The sequence below is a fragment of the Lygodium microphyllum genome, chromosome 24 (genome assembly GCF_053477565.2).
Source record: "Lygodium microphyllum isolate KBCC chromosome 24, Lygodium_microphyllum_v1.1.10, whole genome shotgun sequence".
Taxonomy (NCBI): domain Eukaryota; kingdom Viridiplantae; phylum Streptophyta; class Polypodiopsida; order Schizaeales; family Lygodiaceae; genus Lygodium; species Lygodium microphyllum.
Window position 1 is genome coordinate 98,963,420 of NC_141158.1, and position 24,267 is coordinate 98,987,686.

At 39.1% G+C, this 24,267-nt stretch overlaps 1 protein-coding gene and 1 pseudogene across 1 annotated transcript; both read left to right on the forward strand.

Annotated features, from left to right (window-relative positions):
- Positions 1–5,091: 5,091 nt before the first annotated feature.
- On the forward strand, positions 5,092–15,083 carry LOC148015430 (cysteine-rich receptor-like protein kinase 15). The gene is made up of 7 exons (XM_087665635.1): positions 5,092–6,164; positions 6,444–6,557; positions 6,644–6,768; positions 13,586–13,796; positions 13,887–14,130; positions 14,308–14,437; positions 14,620–15,083. Exons 1-7 carry the CDS (start codon positions 5,318–5,320, stop codon positions 14,893–14,895), a joined length of 1,947 nt encoding a protein of 648 aa, XP_087521761.1. The 5' UTR covers positions 5,092–5,317; the 3' UTR covers positions 14,896–15,083.
- Positions 15,084–17,329: 2,246 nt separating this feature from the next.
- On the forward strand, positions 17,330–18,625 carry LOC148015431 (cold-responsive protein kinase 1-like; annotated as a pseudogene).
- Positions 18,626–24,267: the final 5,642 nt, after the last annotated feature.

A 24,267-nucleotide genomic window follows, 5' to 3' on the forward strand; every position in this document is an offset into this window, starting at 1 on the left:
AGAGAGAGAGAGAGAGAGAGAGAGAGAGAGAGAGTCGGGGAGAGGGAGAGACAAATTGTGTGCTCTGCCCACCTGTGTACTACCCACCTGAGACACAGAGAGACAGACTAACCTGTGTGCCTGGTAACTACGACACCTACCGCAAGCTCCCCCTAGCTTCCTCTCAGAATCGTAAGCCTCGCAAGCCTGCAAAATCGAAAATGAGAAAGAGAATCTATACTACTTTCTTATCTATAGAGAAGAGAGGAAAGAGGATGTCAGGCATTAAAGCCACCTCAACTGGCCTCAATGATCATAGATCATGGAATCATGGATTATAAAATCAATGATGATTTGAATTCAAAATTAGGCTTGAGAGAAACAATAGGCTCGAGGGAGAAAATGGAGGTTCGGGAGATGGTTGAACTAAAAGCCAAAATAAGAAAGTAGTATAGATTACTTATTCATTTTTGAACATGTTTTTTTGTGTGTGTGTGTGTGTGTGTGTGTGTGTGTGTGTGTGTGTATGAGTGTATGTTTTCCAAGAGTTGTAGGTTGAAGAAATAATGTGAAGACAAATGCTCTTAAGAGCCTATGTGCGCTCCAACATAATATGCCAAATCTATTCTATATATTATTTAAAAGTTTAGTTTGAGAATCTCAAACCAATGAGAAAATCCCCAAACATATGTGGCATAAAAGGGGAGGTTTGGTATGCAAAAAGTTCCCTCTCTTTCTCTCTCTTTCTCTCTCTCTCTCTCTCTCTCTCTCTCTCTCTCATATTAGTGTGAAGCACTAATATTAGACCTTGGTGCTTTGAACCTTAGTGTGAAGCATTGGAGGAAGACACGTGATAGTTACATTTATCGAGTACCAAGTTTGAACAATTTGCCAACATTAAATGTTTGAATGGAGGAAGACGCATGATAGTTACTTTTGAAGAAAAAAGGAGAGGGATATTATCAAATGCGTGTAGAAAGAAATTATGAATGGGCGAAAAGAGTACCAAACTTGTGTGATTGGTTGCTTTAAATTGTATACAAACTCAGAAAAGCCATCCAACTACATCCATCCCCCCTTCCAACCACTACACATCAGTGCCATGGAACTGGCACTAAACTAGGAGGGGATGATGTTAACCTCAGCACAAGAAGAAAGTGAAAAAAGTGGAAAAGCGCAAGTTGGGTCACCTAAAAGAGGTAGCCCAGGAAGGAATTGGACGCAATGGATGGAAGAGGCATGATGAAAAATGGCTAAAAGAGCAAGGGCGACCTCTAAAATCAAGTCAAAGGCAAAAGCGCATTTTTAAATGCAAGGCGCCCCTAAAACTATTGTAAAAGAGCACTAGGATCCCTCCTGTTCAAATTATAAAAGGTAGGTGGGCATAGGTAAGAAATAAGGCAAATAGAAGGCACATAGAAGGAAATGGAAAAAGGAACTTGCCACAATGGTGCTGGTCATGTAAAAAAGGGGATAAGGTAATGACTGCCCAAAAAGGGATTTAGGATTTTGTATATAAAGTTGAAACTGTGTGGCAAAGTGGACTCTTCTTCTTCTCTCCTTCTCTTATCTTGCTTGATTGCTTGTGAGTGCTTGAGGGAGGGAGTGTGAGTGAGTGAGGGAGTGAGTGCATGAGGGTGAGGGATCTTGGAGGGAAAGCCCTCCACCATCTCCTCTATTCTTCTTCTTCTTCTTCTTCTTCTTGTCTCACGCATGGCTATGGACGATGGAGCTTGGAGCTTGGAGGAAGCGGCTTAAGGTTGCTTGAGCTTGCATCACGAATTGTGGAGCTATCGAAGTGCTTGAGAGAGGAAGTAACTCAATCGAGCATCAATGTAACCTCACTACACTCGTAGAGAGGGATAACACATTGGCTATGTGAGAGGTAGCCATTAGTACTCGCTTGAAACGCCTGAATGAATAAGCGGTCTGTGGGTCTTGGTGGTTGAGCAAGAGCTCCCTTTACAACTAGGAGCCATGATTGAGTTTATCGAGCAGTTGCTCACTCTCCTATGGACCTCTTAAATACTCATGAAGACCTGCTTCAATCTTTGCATGCTCTTGCTTCATATTCTTACCTTTGATGCATAAAAGCCTTCTGAATTAACCCCTCATATACTACATCATAGCTTGCTTAAATGTCTACATGTTCTTGCATCTTATTCTTACCTTCAATTTGGTTGTACTCTTTGGAGTCAACATTGCAAAGGCTTGCTGGAATGCTTTTGAATAGTAGTAGATAAGCTTCTTGGGTGCTCCTTGTACCTCCCGAGTGTATATATGGTTTGCAGGTTTTAAATATACCAGTTCAGATCCACATCAAGCACAAGAATCCTTAGTTCCAAATCAAATCAACTACATCAGTAATCTCCCTCATATAGTAAGGATATCTATCCTACATCTATGGAAGATGTTGCTTCAAGGACAAGAGAAGTTCCCTCAGATGGAAGATCCAATGCTCAAGGTTGAGATTCAAGAGTAATGTATACATAGACAAAGAGGCAACTGCTACTAGTGGTTGTTGCCACTGACACTAATCTTATCTAAGATCAAAGCTACTACAAGTTCCAAACCAATGTAGCCATGTTTCCAATGATTGTTGACTTTATCCTAGGCATCTCCTCTCTTTAATCAATCTCCATGTTGTCACAGGAATTATCCACAATGTATGATGTACATGTCTTGCATGTCATGCTAAGAATATCCTCATACATGGGTTGGCATCCACCGCATACAACACCCTCGATACGACTGTCATAATCAGTAGCCCTCTAGATCGGGATTTCAACACAGAATTTTGATGTCTCTTAGCTTCATAAATTAAATATCAGTAGCCCTCCAGATTGGGATTTCAACATAGAATTTCAATGTCTCTCAGCTTCATACATAAAAAAAACCACTCCTTTTTAAGGTTGTCAATCGAAAGCATCAATTTTATAAACTATTATGTGAGTTGTATGCGGTAATCTCATAGTGCATACAACTAGGAAATATCATCATTGTCACATTCAAAACTAGTCCCATCAATGCCAGCAGCAAGTCCTTTATCTAAACAGATAATCTCATCAGTGAGAGGTTTGAAATGCAGCTAGTAGTGTCTAGAATAGATGAAAATATAGGCAACTAGGAAACACCATCATGGCCACATTCAAAACTAGTCCCATGAAAGTCAACAAATAGGTCCTTTACATGGATAGATAATCCCATCAATCAGAGATCTAAAATGCAAGTGATAGTTTTGGAACACATTTGAAATGCAGGCAATAGTGTCTAGAATTGCAATCCCATCACATAGGTGGATTGCACCTCTCAGCACTTGGAATCTCTAAGCTTAGTTTCCATGGCATTGATGACAAAGGTTTGGCACACCTCAAACATGGTTGCAAACCATTAGAAGTACTGAATATATGAAGATCTCAAATTTCAAAAGCTAGGCATCACTATGGATTGAATTGCAACCAGAGACAACTAATCATCTATCTATTGAGAATTATGTAATCATATCCATATGTGCCTCTTTGTATGGAACAAATAGGCAAGGAACATGCAACTCAATGTAGGAAGATTTGTCTTTATCCCATAAGCACAATGTGGAGGAAAGTGGTACCATCCTATAAGTTACTATAAAAGAGTGTACTTAACAATCATTTGAATGCAATGCCATTGTACTTTGTACTTCCATCTTTCTAGTAAGTATTTTCTAGCGAAGTGAATGAAGGACTCTTCCTTTGCTCCTAACGCTTTAGGCTGGCACCTCACACTCAGGCATTGATGCCTATCTGCTCTAGCATTGTGCGTGCTTCAGCTCACTGTCCAGATTTGGTCACCTGCTAGTCATACAATACATACTGCTCAGACACGTTGCGATCAATCTTGTGAGTATAGGACATTTGAATCCCATTATGTGAGCTCTCTCCTCACTAGAGGGTTCATCAAACAATCTACTATACCTTCTACTACAAGAAAAAATCTAGTTGCTTGTGTAAACCCTAAAGTGGGTAGCCATAGCCACCTTCACCAAAGCTCGTAAATCACTCTATTTTCTCAGTCTTCTCAACTCAACCAACCCAGTGCCACTCTTATCTATTGTACCACTAAAGTTCCAGCAAGAATTACATATCAAATCAGCAAGAAGGGGAGGATTCAATATCAATCATCAAAGCATAGTGTCTTTTAACACTACTTCTAGTTGTATCTCTTAACACAATTGGGTTCAAATTTTGTGTTGATCTGATTCCAAAGATTTGTTCTTGCTCCTGTCATCTAGTATGTATGGGCAATGATTCATCACCATGTTGCTTCAAAGGAACGCGCTTCCACACATGGCAAACAAGGATAAAACTAATATACATGAAGAAAGGTCTATGGTCAATAACTAGTGGATAGGAGAAGAGACACCAAAATGATATCCAAGGATTTGAGTAAATGGAAGCTCTAAAATTTCATATATTTAGTCATTTTGCATTAGTTCCACGTAGAGTTTGCATTCCAACCAATCATGTGGGCTTGATATTGCCCAACAAAGTATTACTTATTCACTTTTGAACATGTGTGTGTGTGTGTGTTTTTTTTTTTCCAAGAGTTTTAGGTTGAAGAAATAATGTGAAGACAAGTGCTCTTAAGAGCCTATATGTGCTCCAACATAATATGCCAAATCTATTCTATATATTATTTAAAAGTTTGGTTTGAGAATCTCAAACCAATGAGAAAATCCCCAATCATATGTGGCATAAAAGGGGAGGTTTGGTATGCAAAAAGATAGATAGATAGATAGATATATATATATATATATAGATATATATATATATATATATATATATATATATATATCTATAATCTCATATTAGTGTGAAGCACTAATATTAGACCTTGGTGCTTTGAACCTTAGGGTGAAGCATTGGAGGAAGACGCGTGATAGTTACATTTAACGAGTACCAAGTTTGAACTATTCGCCAATATTAAATGTTTGAATGGAGGAAGACGCGTGATAGTTACTTTTGAAGAAAAAAGGAGAGGGATTATGAATGGGCGAAATTTGACTCAACAGAAAGAGTACCAAAACTTAAAGCGTAAAAGGTATTTGCCCTTGCCGTTCAACCACAAATGTGACCAGGCATGGTAGATCTTTAGACTTTCAGAAATCCACCGCCGTAATGTTTAAGCAGCCGTCTCAAAGGCGGTTGAATGGAGTGCAGGTCTTTAGACTTTCAACCACAAATGTATTCAACCACAAATGTGACCAGCCATGGTAGATCTTTAGACTGCAGGCTAGCCATTTTGAGCTCCAACTGAAGGTTTCAACCTTGATTTCTGTAGTTAGCGCAGGTTTGGGAAGGGGATGGAGTGGCCGATTGGGCTGCAGAAAACACATATTCTCCAGCTGGTCATGGTGATCTGCCCCTTTCTGATCCTGCATCAGCTGCAGCCTCAGCTAACGGCGACAGCTCAGGTTTACCTGAACTGCCTCCGCAATACGACTTCCGCAACAGCGCTCAATAGCAGCGCATTCAAGACAAACCTGGACGCGGCGCTGGAGAGGCTGACGGCGTTGGCCGGGACAACGCGGTACAGCACAGCGTCTGCAGGGGACGACGTTAACGGCGGCGGGGCGGCGTTCGCTTTGTTCCAGTGCCGGGGGGACCAAACCATCAATGGCGATAATCAGGGGTCATGCCAGGAATGCGTGAGGGAGGCCACGGCGTCGCTGCAGGCCGGATGCCCGTCGTCGGTCGGGGCGCGCATTCAGCTCGACCCCTGCTTTGTGCGCTACGACAACACCTCCGACTTTTACACGGCGTTGCCGCCGGACTTCAGCTGGGTGACCGGCTTCTGCTACGCCAAGACCAGCGATCCCGTGGCCCTGCAGGCCATCCAGACGCTGATGGAGGACGTGATCGGCAGGGCCCCCGCCGAGGGCGGCTACGCCTCCGCCAACGACAGCGGGGAGTGGGCCCTGGCGCAGTGCCTCGGCTACCTCAACCAGACCCAGTGCGCCTCCTGCCTCAGCCAGAAGTCCTACCGCGTCCACTGTGACTCCACCCTCGGCGAGCAGGCTCACTACACTAGCTGCTACTTCCGTTACGAGCCTTACGCATTCTTCACCCCCAGTACAGTCTCCACTCCTGCCCCGAGCCCTTATTACGATTCGCCTTCCACGACGACGTCGAGTGGAGGCAAACCACAAGGTGTGTGCCATTGCCAGCGCTGCTCAATCGAACCTAGATTTGAATATTTACATGTAATACTAAAATTAAGATGTGAGGAAGCCTTCGAAATTTGAAGGATTTTAGTATTAAAAAAACATTCAAATACTCCTATCTTACCTCCATACTTTCAACAAAAGGTTTTTCACCTATTGGGGAGAACGTTTGCCTTTCCCAAGCATTATGCCCATGTGCATATCAAATTACTTGCTCCCTTTACCATAAATGTTGGATGAACTATTGTTGCTCATTTCTATATAGGCCGCAAAATCGCATCCATTCTAGCTGGGGTTGTCGGCTCCCTTATCCTGGCTGCATCCTTAGTTGTTGTGGTGCTTTGTTACCGACGCAAGAGTTACTCGAGCATTAAAATGGGTTAGTAAATTTCATCTCCTCAAATGCCCAATCATTTAATAAATCAAAAGCTAATATTAAAAATAAATAGTCGGCTTTGGACACAGATACATATGGCGATTTCCTTCGGCCCAAGGTCATGGTCTTCTCTTTGAATCAACTTGAAATCGCGACTAGGGGCTTTCATCTCGACAATAAGCTCGGAGAGGGCGGATATGGCCCTGTCTACAAGGTATAATCGAGATATAACTCTCTACAACAACATATCTACTATTTTACTAAAAGGCATGCTAATTCTAGAATCTACTAAATTTATTTGTGTTAAAAAACCTTGATTAGAATGCTTAAGTGACTTTAGGTATTGGTTAGTTACTTTTAAATGATTTGAGAAAACTTAAAAAATGTCTCATTGTTCCATATCACCAACATAGATGGAACTAAGGAAACCAATGTTCACCACACAAGGCTTAATATCATGTAAATTGCTAAATTTTCAAAAAATTTAGAGATCTTTGGGAGAATTTTTTGCATTTTAGGATCTAGGTGACTTGGATCATAACATTAACAAAAGACAAAATCTAAAAAACTTCCAAATTGCCAAGCTTGAAAGTTTTTATACTAGCTCTATCTTTTGTGAATATTGGAGGAAACTGAGAGGAAACTTCAAATATGTTCTCATGATTCTCGAGAACCCATAAAAAAAAGTTTTTTGTAATGTGGTCATATAGTATCAAAATTTAAAAAAAGCATCTTACATTGACGCTTTTACCATAAGGCCGAAAAGCTAAGCTTGGAGTACCTTCTTATACATAACTTTATAGGATCATGCAATCTTTTATTTTCAAAGATTAGTGCATTTCTATGACTCCAAAGGAACTTGATCATTAGCACCTCTCAGTAGGTGGATGAGTCTAATGGTTTCCTCATCAAAGGTTCTAGGGTCACCAAGCAATGTGAAATGTGACATTTGCATTCAAGGAGCTATTAAACTTCGCTTTCTCAAGTAATCTTCTAACCTACTTCCATATTGGCTAGATTTTAGGGCACTCCCAAAAAATACGATAAACACACTCCTTTTTCTTGCCATAGATAGGACATAAATGAGACATCAAAATTCTACTGCTAGCTTATCACATGTGGGTAGTTTGCGGGTAGCACTCTTCAAAGCATAAAATTAAGTTAGGGAGCTTTGACACTTCTGAGTGAGAGCTCTAGAGGGGGGGGGGGGGATCATTCATAAATATATGTATATATAACATTGTCGTAGCAGCACATAGGGTTGAAGGTCACCACAAGGGTTTGGCAAGAAAACTGGACAAGATAGATGGAGATGTGTCTTCAAGAGATAAGTAGATTACATTGAATGTTTGAAGGTTCAAGAGGTACTTCACGGTCAATCACAGGGGTTTGAGAGAGAAGAATGTATGGGGGTTCAAGAGCTTAGACTTCGGAGATGGTAGAGATAAGAGAAGGGTTGAAGGTTTCAAGCCAAGTTCTTGAAGATGTTGATAGAGCATCCAATTGCATGTTCTTAGCAAAGATCACAAGAGTATTATCTCATAAGTTCTTACTCAAATCAAGCTTGTTTTCTTGATTGTAAGAGAAATCACAAATTATAAAATCAAGTACAATATGCTGTAATGTATCATAAACAACTCTGCATCCCAACATTCATACATGATACCATAGCATGGATTAACTTTGCATGATTACATTCAATGTAGATTGTTAGGGACAAAAGCTTATGAGTCAATTACAAGGATTGTAGGGCAAAGAGACTTGATTCAAGAGAGCTTCAAATTGAGTTCCTGATAAGGATAGGTTACCACAGCCAAGAAATAAGAGAAAAAGCTCCTCTTAATTCAACTCAAAGCATCTATGAATGATCTACAAACAGTGCCTTGCCATAAGGACACATAATACTTGCATATTTTGACAAGATGTCTTCTGTAGAGTAAGAAATGAATTAAAAGAACAATGATGTAGCTAATTCTCTGAATATGACTAAAGATGTCAGTCCAAATTAGCCCAAATATCTTTAGAAATTCACCTTTGATGATAGCATAAACTTTCCTTAACACGTTGTAGGAGTGTTTGGTGTCAAAAGGCCACCACGGGGGTAAGGGATAGCAAGGTAAAGGTAGATTCAGAGAGAGGAGTAGACAGAAGAGAAGGGGTTTGAAGAAATTGAAGGCGTAGAAGAATACTCCCAAAAAGAATTAGAAAATGTAGAAGAATACTAACAGAGATGAAGCCTGTTGGTTTCTTTCAGCATTATGAGAAGATATAACTCTAATAGATAAAAATGTGTATAAAATAATACATTCCTCTATGCTGCTTAGATCACCAATATGATGCTTCCATTGGCTCCGAAAGGGGGGTAAAATACTATTACACCTGGCCAGAATTCTGCCAGATCACTCATTCTTCATCTCCCCCTTCAGAGTGTTGTTAATTGCCTGAAAATAGCAATCGTGAGTCGTGCGATTTCGTCAATCTCTCTTTTTACATAAAATCCTCTCAAATTGGCTAAAAGCTACATGCTTTCTTTTACATGTCATCCTAATCTAAAAGTTGTCTACAGTTTTATGGATTTTTACAAGAGATAATATCTAAAATATCAAAAATTGACTAAAAACTATTTTTTTTGAACCATGGACACTAACACTAATGTCTAAAATGGCATTGGCTCTCTAAATCAATAAGAAAGTCACACTCTATATTTTTTTACGCGATGTGTGGGTAGCGGCACGACAATGCGGGTTTAACATAAGAGAATTTCGAAAGTGAGAAAATCTCTTCTTTCAAGTCTCAGTTGCGTGAAGTGTAATGCACATTGTAGACCACCAAAGTTGTTGTATTGAAACTTTGCAATCAATTATGATTCCTCTACTATCTCCAAGAAAGCATATAAGAGGCTTATTAGTTAGCATTTTGTCTAAGGTCCAATTTCCTTTTTTCTTCCTTAACTTCTTGTAACTGAGAAACTTCCTTTTTAGATGAACCAAAAATTTCATGAAATTTGCCAATAATGATCAAGTCATCCTTTGGTTTATCCCATACTATCTTCCCATCTTTGTAAACCTTTTGTATGTATACTCTTCGAAATTTTGGTTCTTGAAGAATAGGTAAAAAGGGGGGATTATAGGCATATGGAAAGGTCCACAAACTTAGCCCCAAGGAGGGGTACCTTTGCCTACCATCCAAATCGATCCATTGAAGTTCTTGAATGATGCCTCTCCATTCTTTGATCAAAGCTTGAGCCACTTGAGATTGAGGTATTGAGATGGGAAGCAAGCTATACTCGACATCTTCCCATGTCATATGTTGCCAAACCCCTCACTTAATATGCACTCTAGTAATTCGGCTCCTAATGATGTACATCCAAGGCTAGTCTCTCTAAACTCTTTTAGCAAGCCTACACTAAGAAAGGTAGCATTATCGACCAAACTAGTTAAGCCCAAGCATGTGTTATCCCAATCAATTTTGTGACTATATTCTAGGGAATAGAGTGCCAAGTTTCTTTTCCTCAAACATCCACAAAAAAACCCTAAATAGTCTTTAACCTTTTCCCATTGGGTTATATTGAAATGCATTATTGTAACAACAAATATAGTTGAATCCATTAAGCTACTCCTCAAGATCAACAACCTCCTAGTTAGGGCAGTTGGATATTTTACACTAGTAGAAAACATATTAAACTTCATGCCCAATGGGTGATTCCCACACCCATTGGGCAACCCAAGTACTGGGACACTTGGCCATGCTGAATGATTTGAAAACTAAACTAAGACATCCATTGTATGTAACCTCCCCAACCAAGCATAAGGATTTTAGTTTTAGAATTGCTAACTAGAGAGGAAAAAAGGTTTTCAAATTCTTGATAAACATACATTCGAGATTTTGTTGATTTGTCGATAAGCTTGCACAATGTATATGTTGTCATTTATGGAGAATAGTACCATAAAGGACTATCCACCTAGAAGCAAAAGGCCTCTAATCACCCCATCATGTACTTTCTTATCCACTTTTCTCAAAAGAGGATCAGTGACTATAGCAAAAAGGAGGGGGGCCCCATGGGCACCCTTATCCTATCAATGTTCTTGATGCAAAAGGGAAAGAAATATATCCATTTAAGGATATACAAGCATTAGCATTAGTAAGTAGGGTTGCAACCATTTCCTTGAATATTGGCCCAAAGCCCAAGGTTGTAAGAGTGGACAAGATGTGACCACATAATCTAGTCAAACACCTTATCTAGGTCCATGTTCAAGAGGATGAAATTAGTACATGAGCTCAATGCATAGAGTGCAACAGATGGAGGGATATAAAGAAAACTTAAGATAGGAATATGCAAGAAATTGTTCCCAAATGTATGCCTTGTAATCAGAATAAATGTCGATAAAAGCTTCAGTATGAGTACATGGACACTAATACTAATGCCTAAAGTGGCATTGACTCTCTAAATCTAGAAGGAAGCCACACTCTAATATTTTGAAGCCAATGCCACTTTAGGCATTAGTATTAGTGTCCATGGTTCAAAATATTAGATTTTTTTACAGGGTGTGCGCGTAGCGGCACGACAACATGATAGAAAGTGATTGCTCTAACTTTGCTTATGATATTTTGGCATTTAATAGCAATTTCTTTGAGTCTTGGAGGCCTTATTTAGTAACACTTGTAGAGTTTTGTATTAATGGATGTGATCCATTGCTAAGGACTTTGGAGAAGAATGTAAGTGAAGGAGCTATGGAAGGTTTGCATTTACTAGATAAGCAAGTTTTCAATGGGAAGATATTTGTGCTATTGATGGTAAAAATACACTGAGAGAAAAAAAGAATTTCTTAGTGGCTCTAATGGAGCCATGTGAGAAATTGGTGATCCTCTTCAACTTAGTGGTACACATTCACAAAACCAAAATCACATTGATCAATTGTGAGGTGGAAGAATTTGATTGGCTGGTGGACTATGGGTTTAAACTAATAGACCCTAGCAAGATTTTCAAATATCTAGGTTGTTACTATCAACACTTCTTCAAGAAAAGTTTGAACGGATGCATATTAAGGTTTAGAAAAAGTCATAAATATGGAATTGAGTTCCATTGAGTAATGAGTGACATACTTTGGGCTTCTTCTTAATTTGTTGTAGTGCTCTTTTCTAATTAAAAGCTTGTGGCTAGCTTGAGAATGAAAATAGGAGGGAAGATGACTCCTTGATTTGTTAAATATAGTTTTGCTGATCCATTAGCCAAATTACTGCATAACAAAGGAAGTAGAAAATGCATATATCTATGGGATGAAGGAACAATCCAATTTAAGTGCATCAATTTGACCAAAGTGGGATGAATTAGATATGTGATGAAGACAAAGAAAGAATCTTGGATTACAACAAATTCAAAGTCTAATATGCGCTACTATTGAATAGATAATGATTATATCTAATTATTTCAAATTCTTAGAAAAAGGATTCATTTTTATTTATTCTAGCTATATCAAAATAGAGATTACTACAATCGTGGTATTATTTTCAAACATCAAAAGGTATAAAACTCATTAAAAGGCATAGTACTGATGTGCTTTGTAAAAGATTGAAGGCCTCATAAAAGTTGGGTTTGGTTTTTTTAGCATCTTATTTTGCATATATTAAGTTAATGTACACCTTTTACATATAAATAAAATTAGAATGTGTATACGAGTAATTATATCATATAAAAGATCAAGATCAAGGAGATATGCAAGTAGTAGAAACTTGAAGTCAATATTAGATTTTGTGAATTGTGCAAAGGGGAACGTTTGAGCTTGTTACATGCAAAATCAAAAAGGCATGTCATTAAGACCTAAAATAAAAGCTTGGGTATATCTTGACTACTAGCCATTTAACCTTGCCTTAATAGAATATCTAATTAAACCATAGTAAGCTTCATGAGATCTACTTTTTTTTTGGGATAAATGAGTAATACAATCTAGTTGTACAAGCTTTATGCTTGTAGAATATTTTAAAACATTGAATAAAATGTGAGTTCAAATAGATTCAAAGGATATAGTAGCTTCATTATATAATAAAGGTGAATACCATGTGAACAACCAACCATGCCATAACCAATTCAATTCGTCATACGAAATTATAAATAGAGAGTCTTAAGGTATAATTAGTAAATAAAGATGGGCCTATGCTTAGCCTTGCATTGAGTATGGGTGTGTTTATTGTGTGTGTATATGCAAACGTGCATTGAAACGACAACTAATTAAACCATGATTGAAATCAACACTTGAAATTGTTCTATGTGCATTATCAAGATGGCTCCATTCAAAAACCTTTTTCCCCCTTGCATGGGCAAGTTTTGCCAAGTGGTAGCCTTCCAAAACAATTTCCAACATTTACTTGATTGTAGTTGTATATATGGGGGAACAAATAGTATGTGGGGTGAGGAGATGAGTACACATAGGTTGCCTAAGAGTAATCTACTATAGGGACAACTTGGCTCCTTGTCATATGATACCATCTAATAATCCAATATGGTTATGTAGAATAGCTAATGTAGTGCCTATTAATAGAATTCTGACATTCTATAACATTCGAAACCTTATAACTAGCTCCACTCACTTTTGTTTTAGTAAGAAATACATGGATTGAGTTACACTCCCTATCTACTTTAGATGGTTACTTGGTTGCTACCACCTTCCTAAGTAAAGATTTAGCTCATCTATTGACAAGACCTAAGGCATCCATGGTTCCTTGATTGTTTCCACCTTCCTAAGTTTGTGATTTGGTTCATCACCTTACAATATCTAAGAGCTAAGAAATACTTATCTACAAAACCTACATAGATATACTCACTTGGACTACCTAATTCTATAGTCTAGGGACTAAATTGATTATATGCACTTGAGTGTCTATTGTATTATCTATGTTGCAATGGCTTGGACCAAGAGAAATGTTGAGGTTCACTTCAAAACCTAGGAATCTTTTTTCTCCTCATTGTCACATGTTTAAAGTAGTCTCAACATGTTTTTTTGGCCAGTAAGATATTAACTCTAATGTTGATGCAGGGAGCTTTACCAAATGGACAACAAATTGCAGTAAAGAAGTTATCATCATCAAGCACACAAGGGAAGAACGAGTTCATGAATGAAGTAAATATCATAAGCAATGTGCAACACAAGAACTTGATAAAGCTATTAGGGATATGCACGGATGGCTCTAACAGAATCCTAGTTTATGAATATCTCCCAAACAAAAGTGTGGATAAGGTCTTATTTGGTACGATGACACTTATTACTCACACATGCATTAGGATATAAGAAGTGGTGAAGTAGTGCTATTGATAAGGGTTTCTTTTCTTGTCGATAGGGGACTCAATGGAGGAGGGTATACCGAAGCTAGATTGGCCTACTTGTTTTGGGATCATTCTGGGCATGGCTCGTGGGTTGGCGTACCTTCACGAGGAGTGCCAAGATCGTATCATCCATCGAGATATTAAGTTAAGTAACATTTTGTTGGATGACCGTCTCAACCCAGTTATTGCGGATTTTGGCCTTGCGAGGCTCCTGTCGGAAGATGAGTCACATATCAACACAAGGGTGGCCGGAACCTTGTAAGTGTATGACTTATTAATTCCTACAATATTATTGATGGGAGGGGATGATTATTAGATATTGCTTGTGCCTATCATATATATTCTAGCTTTACCATAGATAAAGTAGCAAGTTGAATTATGTGCATATAATGCCTTAGTGTACTAATTAATTACATTTTATTATTCATATGAAAGAGGATATCTCGCCCCTGAATATGCTATCCATGGGGAGCTCAGTGAGAAGGTTGATGTCTTCAGCTTTGGTGTCGTTAGCCTTGAGGTCGCAACTGGAAGGAGGAACTTCAATGGTGGAGTTCTTGACTTGGTAAGAGATGGATGCATCAGCCTTCCTTCATTAGCTATTATATATTGGGATATTCATTTACCTAATGTTTCTGATTAGGTTTTGCTTAGAAACAAGCACAATGGCCATTAATTAAGTCTTCCCTTCTACAGTATATTATATTATTAAACCAATTGCTTTGTTGAAACTTGTTGTACTAGTAGGCATGGAGATTGTTCCAACAAAGGCGACAGCTGGAGCTTGTAGACCAACGTATAAGAAGTGATGCCTTGTCTGTTGGAGAATTTTTGCGTGTCATTCATGTTGCCCTCTTGTGTACGCAAGCAAGTCCCACATTGAGACCAACCATGACAACAATAACCATGATGCTTTCTGGGGAGTCTGAAGTGTTACAATTACCTTCAAAGCCACCTTTTGTGGACCATACCACAAATAATTCTAAACCTTCTACCAATGGAATATCCAATCATAGCTTATGATCCTATGTAGAAAGGGGATTTTAGATAGTTACTCCACACCTACAACTTCTTGTGTTAATCCAAAAAGGAAAAAAAAGAAAGTCACGTTTTGCTCTACATACACTAAGCCTTATGATCAAATCGTGTAATTATCTCTATAAAGTTTCTCTTAAACTAATGTGGGTCAAGATTGATAAAGCACATTAACGAAGGTGAGTGGAAGGCTCATTGCTCTTGTTTAGGGCAAAGGTTTGCCAATGGAGAATAGATGTATGTTGATAAGTCTCCATTTTGCATGTCTATATGCATTGTATGCATGCGTGCGTGTGTGTGTGTGTGTGTGTGTGTGTGTGTGTGTGTGTGTGTGTGTGTGTGTGTGTGTGTGTGTGTGTGTGTGTGTGTGTGTGTGTGTGTGTGTGTGTGTGTGTGCATTGTATGCATATATGTGTATGTATGTGTATATGTGGATGTGTGTGTCTATACATGTGCATGTGCACATGTTTGTATGTGCATATTTTATAAGTGTGTGTCTATTATCTCTCCCTATGCTCTCTCTCTCTCTCTCTCTCTCTCTCTATATATATATATATATATATATATATATATATATATATACACTCTCACTCATATATATTTACATGTGTATGAGCATGTCTCCACACACACACTTATATATATTTGCATGCGCACGCACGCATGCATTCTCATTTCATTTAATAGGCCTTGATAGAGAGACAACATTCCTTTGAAATAAGCATGAAAATAAAGGCATCATGATGAACACATCAAATTACAACAAATTCAAAGTCTAATATGCGCTACTATTGAATAGATAATGATTATATCTAATTATTTCAAATTCGTAGAAAATGGATTCATTTTTATTTATTCTAGCTATATCAAAATAGAGATTACTACAATCGTGGTATTATTTTCAAACATCAAAAGGTATAAAACTCATTAAATGGCATAGTGCTGATGTGCTTTGTAAAAGATTGAAGGCCTCATAAAAGTTGGGTTTGGTTTTTTTAGCATCTTATTTTGCATATATTAAGTTAATGTACACCTTTTCACACATAAATAAAATTAGAATGTGTATAAGAGTCATTATATCATACAAAAGATCAAGATCAAGGAGATATGCAAGTAGTAGAAACTTGAAGTCAATATTAGAATTTGTGAATTGTGCAAAGGGAAACATTTGAGCTTGTTACATGCAAAATCAAAAAGGCATGTCATTAAGACCTAAAATAAAAGCTTGGGTATATCTTGACTACTAGCCATTTAACCTTGCCTTAATAGAATATCTAATTAAACCATAGTAAGCTTCATGAGATCTACTTCTTTTTTTTTGCATAAATGAGTAATACAATCTAGTTGTACAAGCTTTATGCTTGTAGAATATTTTAAAACATTGAATAAAATGTGAGTTTAAATAGATTCAAAGGATATAGTAGCTTCATTATATAATAAAGGTGAATACCATGTGAACAACCAACCATGCCATAACCAATTCAATTCGTCATATGAAATTATAAATAGAGAGTCTTAAGGTATAATTAGTAAATAAAGATGGGCCTATGGTTAGCCTTGCATTGAGTATGGGTGTGTTTATTGTGTGTGTATATGCAAACGTGCATTGAAAGGACAACTAATTACACCATGATTGAAATCAACACTTGAAATTGTTCTATATGCATTATCAAGATGGCTCCATTCAAAAACCTTTTTCCCCCTTGCATGGGCAAGTTTTGCCAAGTGGTAGCCTTCCAAAACAATTTCCAACATTTACTTGAGTGTAGTTGGATATATGGGGAAACAAATAGTATGTGGGGTGAGGAGATGAGTACACATAGGTTGTCTAAGAGTAATCTACTATAGGGACAACTTGGCTCCTTGTCATATGATACCATCTAATAATCCAATATGGTTATGTAGAATAGCTAATGTAGTGCCTATTAACAGAATTCTAACATTCTATAACATTCAAAAACTTATAACTAGCTCCACTCACTTTTGTTTTAGTAAGAAATACATGGATTGAGTTACATCCCCTATCTACTTTAGATTGTTACTTGGTTGCTACCACCTTCCTAAGTAAAGATTTAGCTCATCTCTTGACAAGACCTAAGGCATCCATGGTTCCTTGATTGTTTCCACCTTCCTAAGTTTGTGATTTGGTTCATCACCTTACAATATCTAAGAGCTAAGAAATACTTATCTACAAAACCTACATAGATATACTCACTTGGACTACCTAATTCTATAGTCTAGGGACTAAATTGCTTATATGCACTTGAGTGGTCTATTGTATCATCTATGTTGCAATGGCTTGGACCAAGAGAAATGTTGAGGTTCACTTCAAAACCTAGGAATCTTTTTTCTCCTCATTGTCACATGTTTAAAGTAGTCTCAACATGTTTTTTTGGCTAGTAAGATATTAACTCTAATGTTGATGGAGGGAGCTTTCCCAAATGGACAACAAATTGCAGTAAAGAAGTTATCATCATCAAGCACGCAAGGGAAGAACGAGTTCATGAATGAAGTAAATATCATAAGCAATGTGCAACACAAGAACTTGATAAAGCTATTAGGGATATGCACGGAAGGCTCTAACAGAATCCTAGTTTATGAATATCTCCCAAACAAAAGTGTGGATAAGGTTTTATTTGGTACGATGACACTTATTACTCACACATGCATGAGGATATAAGAAGTGGTGAAGTAGTGCTATTGATAAGGGTTTCTTTTCTTGTCGGTAGGGGACTCGATGGAGGAGGGTATACCAAAGCTAGATTGGCCTACTTGTTTTGGAATCATTCTGGGCATGGCTCATGGGTTGGCGTACCTTCACGAGGAGTGCCATGATCATATCATCCATCGAGATATTAAGTTAAGTAACATTCTGTTGGATGACCGTCTCAACCCAGTCATTGCGGATTTTGTCCTCACGAGGCTCCTCTCGGAAGACAAGTCACATATCAACACAACGGTGGGCGGAACCTTGTAAGTGTATGACTTATTAATTCCTACAATATTATTGATGGGAGGGGATGATTATTATATATTGCTTGTGCCTATCATATATATGCTAGCTTTACCATAGATAGAGTAGCAAGTCGAATTATGTGCATAATGCCGTAGTGTACTAATTAATTACATTTTATTCTTCATATGAAAGAGGATATCTCGCCCTTGAATATGCTACCCATGGGGAGCTCAGTGAGAAGGTTGATGTCTTCAGCTTTGGTGTCGTTAGCCTTGAGGTCGCAACCGGAAGGAGGAACTTCAATGGAGGAGTTCTTGACTTGGTAAGAGATGGATGCATCAGCCTTCCTTCATCAGCTATTATATATTGGGATATTCATTTACCTAAAGCTTCTCATTAGGGTTTGCTTAGACACAAGGACAATGGCCATTAATTAAGTCTTCCCTTCTATAGTATATTATATTATTAAACCAATTGCTTTGTTGAAACTTGTTGTACTAGTAGGCATGGAGATTGTTCCAACAAAGGCGATAGTAGCTGGAGCTTGTAGACCAACGTATAAGAAGTGATGCCTTGTCTACTGGAGAATTTTTGCGTGTCATTCATGTTGCCCTCTTGTGTACGCAAGCAAGTCCCACATTGAGACCAACCATGACAACAATAACCATGATGCTTTTTGGGGAGTGTGAAGTATTACAATTACCTACGAAGTTAGTTTTTGTGGACCTTACCACAAATAATTCTAAATCTTCTACCAATTGAATATCCAATCATAGCTCATGGTCCTATGTAGAAAGGGGATTTTAGATAGTTACTCCACACCTACAACTTCTTGTTTTAATCCAAAAAGGAGAAAAAAATTTATGTCATATTTTGCTCTACATACACTAAGCCTTATGATCGAATCGTGTATTTATCTCTATAGAGTTTCTCTTAAACAAATGTGGGTCAAGATTGATAAAGCACATTAACGAAGGTGAGTGGAAGACTCATTGCTCTTGTTTGCCATTCGAGAATAGATGTATGTTGATAGGTCTCCATTTCACATGTCTATATGCATTGTATGCTTGCGTGTGTGTGTGTGTGTGTGTGTGTACATGCATTGTATGCATATATGTGTATGTATGTGTATATGTGGATGTGTGTGTCTATACATGTGCATGTGCACATGTTTGTATGTGCATATTTTATAAGTGTGTGTCTATTATCTCTCCCTTTGCTCTCTCTCTCTCTATATATATATATATATATATATTCTCTCACTCATATATATTTACATGTGTATGAGCATGTCTCCACACACACACACACACACACACACACACACACACACACACACACACACACACACACACACACACACACACACACACACACACACGTGCATATATGCACACATGTGTGGATGTGTTTGCACAAGTGTGTACACTCAAGGAGGTCAATTTTAAATGTATGTATGTATTACATGAGTTCAACGTAAGGGAGTTTCAAAATACCATTTTTACACACTTTTACATACAAAAGGGTCCCATATGAAGGGTTTACTTACATATTGAATAGGAAAGGGTTATGTTTTATTAAGAAAAAATGTACAATTAAGGATATTTATAAATAGGCCTTGAACACATGTGATATAGAGGATATACCTATAGTAAACTACCCGACTGTGTACATGCTTGCATGTGTATATGTACATATATTATTCATATCTTTTTAAAGTCTATGTATATTTGTGCATGGTTTTAGAGTATGTATATATTGCATGAATATGTTCAACAATTAAAACTGTTAACCCATCCTATAATCTTCAATGAAAAAAGAAATTCAACTCTTTTTTTATGTATATGCGCATTTGTGGATGTTTTTAGAGTATATATACATTGCATGCATATGTTCAACTATTAAAATATCATTTCATTTAATATGTCTAATCAAAAAACAAATTCATCTCTCTCTCTAGAAAGAGAGAAATAAATAGAGAGAGAAAGAGAGGGAGGGAGGGAGGGAGGGCCACATACAGTTATTCAAAGACTCACCTTTCCCCTTTTCATAATCATATCCCCTTTTCATAATTCAATACAAAAGAGAAAGAGAGAGTGTGTCTATTCTCTCACTATGTTAGAGGACTTAGCAAAATATAGAAGATGGATGAATCAACCATGCTTACACATAGATGTCAATTGAAGATAATAATTAACTATAGTAGGTGCGGTCTTGCAGGGAGGTTCACCTTCTAGGAATAATTCACAAACTTCTCTCAAATTGAGCTAAGAATGATTTGTTTCTTCTTATGAAATATAGTAATAGATTAATTATATACATATTTATATCAACCCCTCAAATAGGGGAGATGAAGTCTAGTTGGACAAACAATATAGCTATACTCAGTTGGATCCTTGTAAACATCCCTGGTTGTAATATTTCCGCAACTGCGTACCGTAAATATTGACGTCCCGCACACGACGTAAACCTTGTGCAAAGGATATCTCTTGCATTGAAATTATTGGCAGTGTAATGTGTGACCTGCACGCGTGAAATGGGATCCTCCGCATTGGTAAATCAAATCCGGGAGTTCAAAACCGCAAGTCTCACAAAAACACCCTCTTGGGAGGGGCAATTTTAAATATTCAAGGCAAATTTTTTTTAATTATTATCCCTTCCCCCAGCCGATGCATGGCTGGAGGAGAGGGAGTGTGGGGGAGGAATGGCCAATGAGGAGAAGGTCAGTTTGCATGAGGAGGTCCTCCACGTGTGTGGAGGCCCCCTTTCCCCACCCCTCCCAAGGCCTATATAAACACCCCCCTAGCTAGAGGGGGGGAGGCTAGAGGGTGTGCAGGACGGGCCGTAAGGTGAGGGAGCTCGCGGTGATGCAGAGAGAGAGCTCGCGGTGCTGCAGAGGGAGCCCGCGGTGTTGCAGAAGGAGCTCGCCGTGCTGCCGCAGGAGGTAGCCGTGCTGATGAAATGCCGCCCCGCCTGATCACGACCCCCTCCCCCCTCCTCGACGTTGCCACAGTCAACCAGAAGCTTCTTAGAAGCTTCTTCAAGAAGCTTCTAAGGGGGGGCTTCTTAAGCCCCCCTTCCCACTAGTCCATTCATACCCCCCCCCCCCCCCCCCGAGACTTTGAAGGGAAAAAAAGCTACGTGCCTTCTCACCGATCACCCAAGAAGTCATCTCTGGGCCGGGATTTTGAAGAATAAGAGAGGAGGCCGTAAAGGCCCCTCCCACTAATCACTTACAAGGCCGGTCCTTGGATTTTAGGGAAGGAGAAGAAGAACTCTAAAGTCTCCATTCTTGCAAGGCCCATTCGCAAGAGCCCTTTTTCCGCGAACATCATCGTAAGGCCCACAAAATCCTTCCTAAACCCGGAATTTCAAGGTGGGTTAAAGTTCTCAAACCTCCATTGTCCAAAGGACCTCATAAGAACCCTAAGGCCTTCCCAAGGCAAATTCCGCAAGTCGGAACTTCGGTCAAGGAAGCCATATATCAAAGAGAATTGCGCATACAAGGGAGACGGACCTAGGTCATAAGACTGCAAGCCAAGGCCAAAAGTTGAAATCCACAAAGGCTAACTGGAGATCGAATTCGCGATGGCCTCTAAAAAGATCACAAGGTGCGATGCGGAAGGTTCACCCCGAGCATACGTGGATATTTCCCGGAGTCCGCAAGTCCAGGTTTTTATCTATTTGGATTCCACACAAAAGTATTGAATTAATCACGATAACTTCACGGATTAGGAAGCACTCATGCATGTTCGAATTCAACTAGTCAAGTTAGATGCAGTTGGAAAATGAATTGGCTATTTGAACATTTATTAGAAATAGCTTAAGATATGAAAATTGATCATTGGTACGTTCAAAGGAATGGGTGAAAAGAGCATAAGGTGTCTATGCATTTGTAGGACCTTATCAGCAAGTTTCCTTTTTGTGTATTCAAAAGTGACGAGCCTAGGACAACTATTGCCTCATTTCAAGGTTGAAATTATTGAGGTACACTTTTTTTACTAGGCATGGAAAGATTAATGGCATGTCACCTTTTTAGATAAATCCTCCCTGTAATGATTCATGAGGGAAAGTTAACACCCATAAGACGTTATTCGAAAAGGAATAGAAGGCACGAAATTGATCTATGGACTTGCAAGAGGCATGATTATTTGAGGTAAGTCCTAGTAGGACCTAGGAAAGTTAGTGTCCGGATTATCAGGCATTTTTGCTTTGCCAAGGAAGGATAGGGTTATGGTGAACCATGTGATGCGTAGAAGCAATGAATCGCATGTTTACACGTATTGGAGTAGTTGTAACTATTGACCTAGTTTATTACCTTTGGGAAAGGTTCATCCTTGTTGCAAGACAAGTATATTGTGTTGTCTAAATCACATAAACCACAAGGGATTCATTTGGGCATGGTTCAGTCGATATGATAAGTATCCCAAGTGCTAACTAGGGTTTGGTGCGGCAAGAATTGACCTAGTTTTACATTTGTTGCCAAGTTAGAACCACAAACCCTAAGATCTTACACACATTCGGAATGTTGAGTCAATTGGGTGCTTATGCATAAAATGATCTAAGGTTTTAACCTAAGGATCATTCGTTCAAAATGATGGAACCCCGACGGAGTTGCCTATTTATAAGACCATGGGCCAACATAATTAGGAATAGGTTGGAGGGTACCCTAAACCGTGTTACTCGGCTGGGGTAAATTCCGTGAACGGAAAACACTAAGCAATGGAATGATCCCGTGAAATTAGATGCAACACATGTGCAAAAAGGTTGCAACAACGTATAGACTTAAGATTTGTCCACAAGAGAGTTTTGTCATCTCTCGAAATGAGGGTGGCAAGTTAATTTACAAGAGGATGAGTAATCATCCCGTTACTCACTTTTCTTGGGGAATAATTGCCAAGGAAAAGGAAAGTTAGGTATTTGTGAATGACCCGACAATAAACTAAAGCGACATGGTCGCTGGATCCTGCCACAACAAAACCTTAAGCATTGGAAGGGTATGACCCTAACCCAAGAATGATAGGAATCTTGCCAAGTTGCAATTGATTCCGGATCGAATGCGGGTTGCATTCGGAGGAAAGGAGTCACTCCTTAACAGTTTGCCAGCTAAATGACCATTGAAATTGATTATGCTTGTAACAGTTTAGAAAGGACTGTTTGCATTGTTTGCTCAATGAACTAAAGGATGAAAAGATATCTAAATACTTCAGGTTGAAGCCTGAAGGGAGAGGCAGCTGCAGTTACCCCCGACTGCCTGCCTGACCCTAACCAAGGGGGTTGTTAACCGCGCCGGGAACGTGGACCGAACCCGCCGTGAGAGGTCTCTCCGTTGAGTTCTGCTTGGAGCAGGAGGACGCTTGGGTGCCAGGGGGGGCTCTGGCTGTAAATCCCTCGCCTTCCGGGCCCTGCACAAGAGGCTAACGTGACTCGGGATTGGATCTCGAGGCCGCATACTAGTCTACGGGCGGAAACTTGGAATAGTGATCCCTGGTGGATTACTGGATAGCCTTCGGGCGGATTATGAATACGCCTACGGGCGGGAACTCCTTGTATTTCAAAGATAAAAGGATAAAATGATAATAAAGAAGTTGTTTGGCATTGTTTTCTTTATGTCCTGTGATAAGATTACGTGAAGGAATCGGTGCATAACAGGGTTAATCAAAGAAGCTGTTTGTATATGTCAAACTAATGTGGTAGGTAATTACATAACTAAAACAACTGAGGAAAGTGCGGAGGATGGACCATGGGTCTGTCCTATGGATGGGTGGTCCCGGTTAGCCGGGAACTTTTCTCAAGGTCTTCGACGAACAGTAGGTTGATCTTCAGCATCAAAGCGAATAACGAGGACGATGACCTAGTATTACATCCTACCCGATTTATGCTGTTTTAGGGGAACGGAATGGGACTATGCCTTATGGCAGAGAGGTCGAACCTTGCATCCCTCTCGTTTCCCATTCTCCTTGAACCAAGTGCAGCGTGAATCCGCTTCAGACCGGGCGCTTCTGCGTAAAGTAGTTCGCTCGGGTCTGACGCTAGTCGCTGTTAGTACAATGACCAAACAATTCCAGTCGATCCTAGTGGGAACGGCCAGGACGCTTCCGTTACGTGGCAGACGCGGAAAGTCCTAGATTGCAAAACCCGCAACATTCCGTGGGAGTGCCGGGTGGAGTTTTCTAGACAACCTTTCCGATGGACTGCTAAGACGTGTCCTAGAGGATTCTAGTGGACACGTTACACTGGTAGAGCAATTCTTCTTTCTTCATCCTTTCAAAACAATAGAAAATTACTGCTATTAGTGTTGCTATAATGAATGAGTTGAGAGGAGAATGAGCAGAAGAGAGAGAGAGAGATAGATAGAGCGAGAGAGAGAGAGAGAGAGAGAGAGAGAGAGAGAGAGAGAGAGG